Source organism: Somniosus microcephalus, chromosome 8, assembly GCF_052327205.1.
Source record: "Somniosus microcephalus isolate GS21.2 chromosome 8, FLI_Smic_1.0, whole genome shotgun sequence".
Lineage (NCBI taxonomy): Eukaryota > Metazoa > Chordata > Chondrichthyes > Squaliformes > Somniosidae > Somniosus > Somniosus microcephalus.
Window position 1 is genome coordinate 236,811,059 of NC_140994.1, and position 12,775 is coordinate 236,823,833.

The 12,775-nt window shown below is 40.6% G+C and overlaps 1 protein-coding gene across 3 annotated transcripts in view; it reads right to left on the bottom strand.

Moving 5' to 3' along the window:
- Positions 1-12,480, bottom strand: part of sparc (secreted protein, acidic, cysteine-rich (osteonectin)) — a 33,104-nt gene extending 20,624 nt beyond the window's left edge. Inside the window, exons 1-4 of one of the 3 annotated variants that reach the window (XM_085995811.1) lie at positions 12,373-12,480; positions 2,336-2,408; positions 1,733-1,780; positions 636-683 (exon numbers count right to left, since the gene is read on the bottom strand). In XM_085995811.1, coding sequence (XP_085851937.1) covers positions 636-683; positions 1,733-1,780; positions 2,336-2,392 — 153 coding nt within the window. In that variant the 5' untranslated portion in view covers positions 2,393-2,408; positions 12,373-12,480. Of the gene's footprint in view, positions 1-635; positions 684-1,732; positions 1,781-2,335; positions 2,409-9,166; positions 9,199-12,372 lie in introns of those variants that run through there. The other 2 variants (XM_085995810.1, XM_085995812.1) reach the window with 2 other exon arrangements.
- Positions 12,481-12,775: the final 295 nt, after the last annotated feature.

The window sequence follows — 12,775 nt, forward strand, 5'->3', positions numbered from 1 at the left end:
ATGTTTATGTATTACAAGCCAAATGAACGTTGAATGTTAAATGTCTTAATCAAAATGTACACTCTCGGGAGCCGCAAGCCTACATTTCGTTGTACTGCACTTGTGCACTAACAATGACAATAAAGTTGATTATTATTATTATTATTATCATGGTTTGGGGCAGGCTTGATGAACCAGTTGATCATTTCCTGCCTATCAATTTTGTATGTTCGTATATATATAAGTTTTAAAATAGCCACATGTGGCTTCATATTTGCAAAAATGGATGGTTAATCTTCAAATGTGGATGGTATTATGCTGTAGATTTATATGGAATATTTGTGTACAGACATAAATGTGCATCTGATTTTCCCTTAGACATCTGTAAGTATTCACTTAGACTAAGTTGAATGCTAGACAAAGTGTCAGCTACATTAAGAGTTTCTGTCAAGGGCCTTTGACCCTTAAAAGCACATCAACCAACCAGTATTACCAGCAGCAGTTAACAGAGTATTCATGTTTAGCAATATTCATTGGAATTTCAGTCTGAATACTAGCTGAAATCAGGTGCCAATCCTGCAAGCCTTGAGGTGGCCAAAAAAGTTAATTTAAAAAAAAACACAGGAAAAGCAAACACAACTGTTACAAATGCACACCTCAGGATTCTCTGTTGCATCCTCAGCAACAACCTCTTCGGTTGTTACCTGCAAGTCAATCAAAGGACAGATGTCAGGAACGGTGTCAAAATCTATTGACAACTCATCATGAAAGTCCACTGGCACGAACAGAGTTATCAAGAGATTGGCAAAATGCCATATAGAGATAAACTCCTTCACCCACAGAGCATTACCAGCCCAATAATGGAATGGCCCATTAAGCCTACTCCTTCCAACAGACTGGATAACATTTTATTATCATGGAATCTCCCAAACTTATCCTCCTGAGAGAAATGAATAATGATGGTTAAAACTCCAAAGAAAATATTAAAATTGTTAATTGAATGAAAACTCCAGAATAACATAACTAAGCTATATTTATCAACCCTAACCGGTTGTGTTCAACAGGTGGTATTGCCATTTTTCCAAGAGGATAGAGACCACAGTTTCCTTAAAATCTTCAATCCAGTCCTATTCTCAACCAGATTTGATGTGTAATGGATAGTGTAGCCTATAAGTTTAGAAGCAATGTGTAATTTTGCTGGTGGTAGCAAGGGATTAGTTCAGAATGCTGATAGTAATGGGATCCACTTTCATATTGAGGGATTTTTACGCTCCGACTAAGTTCTGGGAAAGGCATTCTTCCAGAACCCAATAGAGACATCCATAATGCTGATTAGCTACTGAAGGTTTGAAATGAATTAGCTCTCACGTGTAACTGCGATATTAGTATTAACGTCTCACATAATCTCGAGATAAATGAAGCACAGCAAGACGTCATTGTAGGGGATTTTAAGACAGATACATTTGAATAAAATGCAACTCTCCTTAAAAAGGAAGCAACTGACCTTAGAACTCAGAAAATATGGAAATCAGTAAATTGAGATGAGGATATATTTAGGAATGGGAATAACTACTGTCTGTATATTACTTTCCAATCCTGCAACAGCTGTTACAGATCATAATATAATGGGTCAAAGACACAGTCATTTTTTACCCAGTTACTCCTGCAATTCATTATTTGCAGGACTTCTTTTGCTTTTCTCTGGAAAATTACTTCGTATCAAACTCATCATTACATCAAAATTTGTTTTTACCTCTTGTTCTGTTTCCTCAACAACCTCTACTTCAGCCACAAGACCCTCCTGCGAAATATATGGAGGAAAAAGGAAAAGCTGTCAGAGGCTCAACAAAGCAACAAACATCCTTCAGAAGCATCGCTTTCAAAATCTCTGTTTCCAATGCTCGCATTCAAAGTGTAACTCAATGTGCCTTGCCAGGACCACCACTGCATTGCAGTGAATCAGAAAAAAAGCAAATCATTATGGAAACTCTTTTCATTGAAAATGAAAAGGAACGTAATGTACTAAATGTAGCCATCTGAAACTATCTTCTTGCGATTAGCAAATAAATATATTCACAGTAGTATAGCAAAATAAGAGGATGTTGTTCTGAATGCCTGCTTGTGTCACACAAAGAGCTCATTACCACTTTGATTTCTACTGTGTTTACCTTTAGAGAGAAACCAGTTAATGACCCAACTCTGAATAGTAAGTGCAACCTAGTTTGGGCAAGTGGTAGCACATCAAGACATATAAACTTTGTCCAGACTGCACAATCCTTTATCCTATTTGGTGCATGCCAGACCGTAACAGCTCCCAACTTGCCCTATATCACAAGTGAATACAGCAAGTACTTACAGGAGCGGCCAGTGCCTTGCCTGCAAGGCACAGGAGGAGAACGATCCAGGCCCTCATTTTGGTATTTCGAGGTCTGAGGAGGTACAAAAACAAACAGTTTCGATGAGTGAATGAGTGTTAGTTAAGGAATTTTTATCCAACAGTGCAATCTGCAGGCGATCTGTAAAGATTACTCTTTAGGTCAATGAGGTATCTGAATATTTTACCTGTTTAAATATGATTCTAAACTTATAAAAGTGGAGGTTTTCATCTAAATCTCTCCTGGAGGAACAGAATGGGGATTGGATGGTGATGTTGGGATGGGCCAGTGGGACATGGAATAGTTGGTGATCAGGCTGATGATGAAGGGAAGGGGAAATGGGAGGGCTGGGGTTAGAAACTGGGTGGGGGAGAAACTGTGAATAAGAAAGAGGTTTTGTGACCAGAGAATTGTCATGTGGTGGGGGTATCAGGGGGGGATTGAATTTCCTAATTCACTAAACAGGTGCTTGTGCCTTGTGTTTCACTGCTGCTCCACACACAAACCTTGTCAATTCAAATCCCTGTCACTAATCTCTCACTACGTATGATTTGGGTTGTCTTGGCTAATTATTTTTCCAAAGTGCCATTTTCAAAAGAACTCTGTTAAATCTGTATCTCTCCCTCCTATCATTTTGGTTATAACAGGTGCCAACCTTGGCTCAGTATTAGCAATTTTGCCTCTGAGTCAGAAAGTTGTGGATTCAAGTCCCACTCCAGAGACTGGAGGACATAATCTAGGCTGACACATCAGTGCAGTACTGAGGGAGTGCTGCACTGTTGAAGAGATGCTGTCTCTGAAGTGAGACATTAAACTGAGACCCCATCTGTTCTGTCAGGTGGATGTAAAAGATCCCATGGCACTATTTGAAGGAGAACAGGGGAATATTCCCAGTGTCCTGGCCAACATTTATCCTTCAGCTAACATCACTAAAACAGACTATCTGCCCATTTGTCTCATTAATCTTTATGGAGTCATGCTGTGTGCAAATTGGCTGGCGTGTTCCCCTGCAACAGTGACTACCTTCATTGGCTGTGAAGTGCTTTTGGGCATCATGAGGTAATGAAAGGCGTTACATAAATGCAAGCTCTTGCTTTTATGACTTCATTATTTTATTTCTGGAATTTTTTTGATGAGTTAGCCTCATGCCAACCAAGAAAAGCTCAATTCACAAAAGGTCTCTGTTTAGAACGAAATGGCTTTTTTTTTTGGCGAATCCAGGTGTGAAAAATTTAGTCTGTGACTTCAGTAAGATAAAGGAAAGCATATATAACAAATAAAATCACCCATCCCCGAGGAGGCAATCGGTGTAGGGGAGCTTAAGATAAGAGGTTAGTGAAATATTCTTTAGAATTTAAAATTCGACTCAACCAAACAGGCCGATAATGAAGAGAAAAAGGATGTGAAGAGCCCCCAGAGATGGAACTTGGACATATAATAGGTTTAATCGGTTTGCTGGATAAATTGAAAATGCGCCGACACTTTTATGAGCCCAGTATGTTATTTAAAGGCATCGTCTTGTAGGAGGGTCACTGCCGGGTCACAGCTTTTAGCTTGGAGGCAGTGTTTGGATAGTGACTGGATCAAGGCGGGGATATCACTAAGGGGCTCCAGGGCCGTTTTCCATTGTGTTTTGTCTGACTTATTTCGGAAAGGCTTGTTTTACATTCACAAGGGCTTTTTGTGATGCTGGAGGGGAGGGTTGGGCGTTAAGAGATCCAGTAGCATTTGAAAGCAGTCTTAACAGCTAATAGAATTGCACCATGCAAGATTTTCAGTCGTCTTTAAGATTTAAAGCTTGGAAGCCAGGAATTCATCATATCAATGTTTTTTAAATGCTTCTTAAACACCATAAATAGCCAAAATAATCAGACTAAGCCGTGCTTGGTACTTGATTCCTGTGTTTTCTTCCTTGCTTTCACAGTACAGTGCACTAATTTTATGCACGATCGGTGCTGCTATCAAGTGTGCTTCAATACAAAAACTAACACATTTCAGATATGGTTATTTGATATTTAAAAGAATAATTTCAGAAATGTTTAGAAGTGTAATAATTGCAGAACTGGACTCTAGTGAGAAAGAAAGGGAATCAAAGAATGATTACAGCACAGTAGGAGGCCATTCGGCCCATCGAGCCCATGCTGACTTTCTGCAAGAGCACTTTAGCCAATCCCACTCCCCCGCCCTTTCCCCGTAGCCCTGCAATTTTTTTTTCCTTCAGGTACTTGTCCAATTCCCTTTTGAAAGCCACGATTGAATCTGCCTCCACCACCCTTTCAGGCAGTGCATTCCAGATCCTAACCACTTGCTGTGTAAAAAAGTTTTTCCTCATGTTGCTTTTGGTTCTTTTGCCAATTGCCTTAATTCTGTGTCCTCTGGTTCTTGACCCTTCCGCCAATGGGAACAGTTTCTCTCGATCTACTCTGATGGTTTTGAACACCTCTATCAAATCTCCCCTCAACCTCCTCTGCTCTAAGGAGAAGGATGAAATGAATCCGCAGTGGTGAGAATAGAGGCAGGGTGAATATTACATTTTCAGACATAACAGCACCCCCCACCACGATACATGGACTGAAGCAATATCTAAGAGAAAACAATGAGGTCAATATGATTTTATTATTGTATGGTTAACAGGTATGTAGATACATCACGGATCGGGACTGGGTGCAGTTTTTGACTAGAGAGGGCTAGACTCATGCACTTATTCGCTTAAGTGGGTTAGACCAGACATGTTTATTTTCGGTTATGTAACCTCTCCCTCCGTCCAATAGTGTGTTATTTCAACACTTTGTGTGCGAGAATGGGCTGCACTGAGAGGATTACCGCACGCACGGAAACAGGCTCTGGGTCTGTTTATGTTGGAACAGCAAAACGTCAAACTGTGTTTGGAGACGAGAACATCAAGTGGAATCCCTGCCAGCTGTTCATGTGTAGGGTAATACTCGCTGCCACGTCTACAGATTCACCGGCTTCAGGAAATCGTTTAATGCCAAATATTTTCAAAGCAGGTCCATTAAAACCCCGCCCTGACTAACCCTATCTGTACAGTTTATTCTATGTAACTCCAACCATGATAATCAGCAGCTTAATTACAATGAACAAATCTTACTTAATATGAACTTTACAGCTTATACTTATTTAAAGACATTTCTTCCTCTCCTACCAATTTTCTTTTGACAAAAATCACTGAATACTCTCCCTGCCTACAAACTCAATCCAATAAATTCTTTACAAAAGAATAAACATGGTAGCTGCATATTACTGTTTAGCTTGAGCTGGACTATGCTGCCGTATTATAGCGGGCTTCTGTCAGCAGGGAGGTAGAACAGCTGGAAAAAGGCTGTGCAGCATTTTTACCATGACAACATCACTTGCAAGTAATGCAATGGGTTTTCACTGTGTTGTGATGTATTTAGGCAGGAGTTGTGAGATTATATCACAGTATTTTGTAAAAAGGTTTCACCACATTATGCAAATACTACCCCCCCCCCCCCGCATTAGACAGACAACTGTCAGCATCTATTTGATAAAAATGAACAATTAACATCCAAACTGACATAAAAAAAAATGAGGTAGCGTTCTTGCCTCTGAGTCAGTTAGGCTGTGGGTTCAAGCCATCCTCCCAAAATTTACTTGCATAATCTAGGCTGATACGTTAGTGCAGTACATTAGCCAGAGGTGCCACCTTTCAGATGAGATGTTAAGCAAAGGCTTCATCTGCCTTTTCAGGTGGGCATGGCATTATTCAAAGAGCAGAGAATTCTTTCTCCTGGCAACTTTCAACCCTCAACCAACACCACCAAAACAGTTTAGCTTGTTGTTGTTTGTGGGACCTTGCTGGGTGTGAATTGGCTGCTGTGTGTTCCTATAAAACATAAATGATTGTACTTCAAAAGGTCTCTGAAGCACTTTGGGAAATCCTGAGGACATGAAGCATGCGCTATGTAAATGCATGTTCTTTCTTATTTGACACATAATTACAACTCGAAAATATTCCCAGGGAAGAAATCAAAAGAAAAAGCTGCAAATTAGAAACAAAAACAGAATATGCTGGGAAATATAATATAGATCAGTCAGTAAATGGAAAGAGAACAGATAGATTGTTGTTTTGCATGGAGACCCTTGGTAAGGACTCCAGAATGTGAACTCTTAGTGACCTAATATTGGCCATATAACTAAGGCTTGTGTCTATAGCACTTTAGATCCATGAAAATCAGTAATCCACAATGCCTCAGTAATCCATTAACAGTATTTCCATTATGTGCACTATTGACATTTGGTGGTACATTAAAACCCACACCAAATTTCAAAAATCAAAAAGCTTAAGTCTCCATGTTGCCCCAAACTGAGAATTCCTGCCTTTGCTTCAGAAACCGAGCTCCCCAGACCCGGTCCTTTAATGTTTTGGGGTCCAGCATTAACCGCCCTTTGCATTTGCCTTCTCCCAGCTTTAGATCTCCCCTCCCAGCCATAACAGGTACCAATTCTTATTCAACGGTATCACTTACAACCGCATAAGTCTACTTCAGCACGAACGAGGTTCAAAATACACAAAGTAAAATAATAAATCTCACTCCCTCCATTTGTTGAATGATTTGTGTTGTTATTCTAGCTCATTCTGCTGCTGTGTTCTTTGATGTCAAGATGGAAATGCATGGGTAGCTGCAAATGCTTAGATTTGAGCACTGTGTTGGGTGATAAACACATGAGTGAAGATGAATACTATCCAAAATCAAAGGTAACATTCAATAAATCAAGTGAGATTGCAATGCATGCTTGCAGCTGTACTACGCAGTACTGGCCTGTACTTGCTGAATTAAAATAGAATGCACCAACATGTCTAACATTTTATTCAGCATGCAAACTGTAATTTTTACCTGAAATATTAGCTAGTATCTGGATCTAAAGAAGCTGTACTGATGACTTAATTTACTGGTACCAATATTCATTGCTAATGTTGTACAAATGGCAATATGAATTTTTCAATGGGGCACACCGCAAAAAAGTTTCAGGACCACTAAAGAATTTTCACTGGGCTCAAATTGCTTATGATCAATGTCTTATGAATGAATATTAATTTACTGTAAGATTCCATGTGATTTTTAAATTTATGTTGTAGCAACACCTGATGACATCATTGTGTGTGTATGTGTGAGATGTTTGGCACATTAACTGTATAAATTATTGTGGACAATGAGCATTATGCATTGAAAATAATGTCTATCCTACCAATGGTGTTAGTGCACCTAGGAGTTTCTGAGTCCTACTGCCACTTTTGCCTTAATGCATGATCAAATGACTTTGCATAGACATGAAAGTGGCAATAAAACTGCACCCTTATATAACAGGAAACATATCTAATTAGTTGGTATTATTGCTGTTACTGTTCTGTCCATTAATGCTTTAGTTAGATTACTGTTAGCCATTAAAGCAAAGAGCACAATGTTCTACTGGGATTTGTAATGGTCTGTTTATCCTCACTGAAGGCATGTTTTGTATTTTTTAATGTTATATTAATGAGGCGAATGCAGTGTAATTGTATACATCCATCTCACTTGTGAGACTTTGAGCATTATCTCTCTGCGTTAAAAGTAGGTGTAACTATCAGAAGGAAGTAGTGTAATCAGTAGTGAGCCTGAAAATATTCTCTGTGGCAGAACCATGAATATGGAGAGGGAGGGGGTGAGTGCTTCCCCTCAGGCCTTACCAAGTGCCTTCTCTGTGCTGCCTGATCTGTAAAGCACCACTTTTTTGAGGGGTCAGATTACTCCTTTGTGGTTATTTCTTCACTAAAGCACGATACTGGTAAAGAATGAAAACATACTGCATCTAATAAACCCTAAAATACAAAAAGGTTCAACAAAATAGAGGACATTTTATTCAATTGTCTGAGGGTATTGTTATATTAAACATTAAAAAAATTAGTATCCAGTTGCTTGGAACATGATGTGAACCAGCGTCAATGACGAAACCAGGGGGAAAAAACTCTTCAAGATCTCGGACTCTGATGTCTGGGTGTGGGTTTGACACTGTTGTTGGGTGCCCATAAGGAGCTGAGATTTCCCTACTCATGCACAAAGGGGTTGCCGTCACACGCCAGGTCTTTCCTTCTTCTCTGGAGATGGCCGACAGACTCTGGCTGCTAATGTTTTTTTCCCTCTCTCTCCTAACATGGCTTCAGCTTTCTTGGAAGAATTCCAACAACAACAAAAAACCTAGACCCACCTGCACTTTCACAGACCTGATGGTACAAGTGTTTGTTGCTGATTAGGTGTGTGTGTGGGGAGGGGTAATACACAAAATAATTTGACGATAAAATGGCTATTTCCAAATCATCTGTGATTTATCATGACAGGGCACCAAGTATAGAAGCAGAACACTAAGGCAAGTGGACAGACAGCCTCAGATCCCGATGGAAAGTCTGTAAAAGCTCTTGTCCGCATTACGGTAAAGGACACTGAGAGAACGCCTCGTTCTAACATCGTTCTTTATTTAAGCTGGGAGGCTTTGAACAAGGAGCTGTCTGTGAACATCGGCCATGACTAACACACTTGTACTTTCTTTGGAATCGTGCATGACACAAGTACAGGGAGAGGTGCAAACACACACACACACACACACACAATGGTCAGCCTGTCCGGTCTCTTGTATCATTTGGAAATTCTTCCTAAGATTCAAACGAGACCGATGCGCGGAGAGATGTCAGCATCAGATGTGACAGAAATGCTTTTCTTCTGCCCTTGTTTTCTTTGGGAGTCAAGGATGTTGGCATGTCTTTGAGTTCAAAGTCTAAATAAACACCAAATACTGACCTGCGAATGGGTTTCATGTGGTGGAGTCGTACAGGAAATCTTTGCCTCCCCTCCGGTGCTCTCCTCCCCCTCCACCCCTCCCAAAGCCAACATGAACCTGCGCTCGTTTCGGAAGTGGGAACGGACAGAGCAATAGTTCGATTCTCAACAGTGATACCGTGACCGCTTCCTGCAAATAACGGCCTGAATCACAGGGCAACTTAAATAACATCAAATCCAACATCAGCAACCATTTACCCTGTGGAATTCTGAAACAAACTTCTCACTTCTTGTCCTGCAGAGCAAAATCACATAGTCCAGATTAACAGATGCTGCCTGGGTTTAATAGGATCTGTCTCCGAAACATTGCAGGATTCTCCCAAAGGATATGCGATGTTCTTTGTTTCAGTGAAACTCAAGGCGTTCCATATTCAACGGTGGAGCCAAAAAAAGGTAGGAAATGGGAGGAGCTCATTTGAGAGGAATTAAGTCATTTAATGTCACTTTTAATAGTTCTGACCTTTGTATTGTTGGTGGTACATCAGCCTTGGGTAATACTGACTCCTGCCTCCCTCACTTCGACCTCTTTTTTCGCCCGAGCCCTTGAATATTGTTTTCAATATATCGTTTGTTTCTGTTTACTTTGTACAAATATATTCAAAATACAAATCAAATAAATCAGATCGTACCTCCTCGGCTAGTCGGCCTGCTTCGAATTTTGAGATAGTGTTTAAAAGTCAATTTTAATTTAATAAAACAGCGATTTTTCCAGGTAATTCATTTCATGCATTTTCGTACAATAAAATACATAATTTATTGAGTTAGAAAACTTAAAAGCTCCACAATAGTATTGTACCGCTCCGTTTTCCTAACGAGCTCTCTATGTCCATATATAGGGTATCAGTATAGTATGTACATTGGGTGCGCAGGGATATTTGCCAAAAATATATTAATCCGTAATAAATGTTGTACCTAAGACCATAAGAAATAGGAGCAGGAGTAGGCCATTCGGCCCATCGAGCCTGCTCCACCATTCAATAAAATCATGGCTGATCTTCTACCTCATCTCCACTTTCCTGCACTATTCCCATTTCCCTTGATTCCCTTAATATTCAAAAACCTATCGATCTTTGTCTTGAATATACACAACGATTAAGCCTCCACAGCCTTCTGGGGTAGAGAATTCCAAAGATCCACCACCCTCTGAGTGAAGAAATTTCTCCTCATCTCAGTCCTAAATGGCCGACCCCTTATTCTGAGACTGTGACCCCTGGTTCTAGACTCTCCAGCCAGGAGAAACATCCTCCCTGCATCTACGCTGTCAAACCCTGTAAGAATGTGTTGTTATGGTATGCATGCTTCACCCCAATATTAGCTATTTTGTTTGAACTTTAACCTGCTCAGTCAGGGTAATTGCTCCCCGTATCATTTTCCAGCACACTCCCTTCCTCTTGTTACGATCTGGATTGCACTGCTTGAAAGGGTGGTAGAAGCAGATTCAAAAGGAAATTGGATATATACTTAAAAAAAGAAAAACAACAGGGCTATGGGGAAAGAGCAGGGGAGTGGGGCTAATTGGATAGCTCTTTGAAAGGCACGATGGACCGAATGGCCTCCTTCTGTGCTGCACGATTCTCCCTCGGCCCCCAGCTTCCTGACCCCTCTCATCTCCCCCCCTCGCTTCATGTTGTTTTCTCATGTCAATGTGTCGCGCCCCCCACCTCCTCTTGAGTTGAGAAGATAATTACTCTCGGCAGATGGTGAAAAGCGCCACTGGCATCCAGGTGTCTGCACCTGCCGCGATTCCCCAGCTGTGACATATCCCACAACCAACCCACAGGAGCCGCACAGTGTCTCACCCGATCCACACATCCTCCATATAACCGAGGCTGCTAAAATAAGCGTCACAATGCTGGGTTACAAAATAATTACACTCAAGCTGCAAATTGGAGATGGTACCAATGTATTTGAAACCGTCCCTGGAAGCGTTCTCTGTACAAAGTGCAGATAAAAAGCTGCTTTAAAGAGGAATACACTTCGGGGTCTTCCTCCAGGTGAAAAACCTCTATCTTGCAAAATTCCAGATTTGCTTAAAATAATTATTCCACATTGAAAAAGGGGGCAAAATTGCAATTGATGAGACCTTGTTTCCATTTTGTTGAGAAGATAAAAGTGAGGATTTGGAATACATTCAGTGAATTAGACATACATACACACTCATTTACATAAATCTGAATAATGCTCCAGGTTAAACTTTCTTTTTAATTAAAAAGAGATACGCTGAGATTAGATTTTTTTTTAAACACAGATTTGTGTTAAGAGCAAGACTAACCAGCCAGGGGCGATTGCTGGGCTCATTGCTGTTACTGAGGCCTGAACCACTCCCAACACTTCAAAAAGAAGTCTTAATTACAGCCGACAGTTTCCATAAAAAGACAAAAAGGGGAGTGGTCTCTTTGTTGTCGGGGGGAAGGCATTGAGGGTTCAGGTCCTCCTCCTTCCTCGCCCTCTCTTGTTTGTCTATGTGGCAACAGATTACATCGGATTCTTCGTCCGATCTGCCACATACACAACTACATTTCAGTTACTGTACCACAGACCTTTTATCACTTGGACCCAGCCCTAAAACGTACAGTCTCACTCTCTCTGCTCCGGGGTTACCTATATATGTTATAACCGTAACACAATACAAGAAACCCCACTCCCGAGAGTTACGTTCTCTTTCCTAAAACAAAAGAATTCCACTCTCCAGTGGAGCAACCACTTGTTTTCTAACGGAAGTTTGGGGAAAAAAATGAAACATGTAAGCACGAAAAAAGATCCTTAAAATTCGCAGCCTCCAGATCTAGTCCGCCAAGAAAACACTAAACGATAAAGAATCTTACACGCTACCTGCAAACAACAAAGGGAATCCTTTAGAAAAATCCCGTGGTTCAATGGTAGTGATAAAATACCTGTTAACAGTTACAGACACTTAAAAGATCGCTAAAGAACATTGCATTTTAAGTGAGTGGAAGCATATTTCCGAGATGCAGAAGTGACAGTAACAGTTATAGATAAGCACCAACGAAAGAGTAGATTGTCAAGAAAGGATAAGCAATGGATAAAAGGATGCCGTCTCCAAACAGGCAGTTTACTTTTAGTAACTTGTCACGAATCAAAACTATTTGCAGAAATTCTAAAAAGAAATAGCTTTGGAAAACGAACAAAAAATGTACAGTTCATACCTCAGAAGGAAGAAGACTGAGTGGCAGTGAGAGAGCACCAGGCTGACTGAGGCAATGGAAGAGACTGACTTTTAGAGTAAGCTCGCAGGAAATGATATCCCTGGTGGGCTGGCTCTCGCTCTCAGTCGCTCCCTCCCCCTTCAAATTGTTCTGGGTGGAAAATCAAATGCATAGTTTTCTATTGGAATGCACCCTCTGTCGCAGACCAGAACAATCTATCGACACCGTCCTTTGGGCAGATTTATCTCACTAATTTCAAAACCTTGCATGTTAGTATGAAACAACGCGATTGCGTTCAGTTAATGCCACATATGTTTCTGTTTGTGAATTATATCTGCGTGCATTGATTTATCAACAAAGACCCATCCGTTGCTTCAGTAATCGGTTCTTTGTGCCTTAGCTG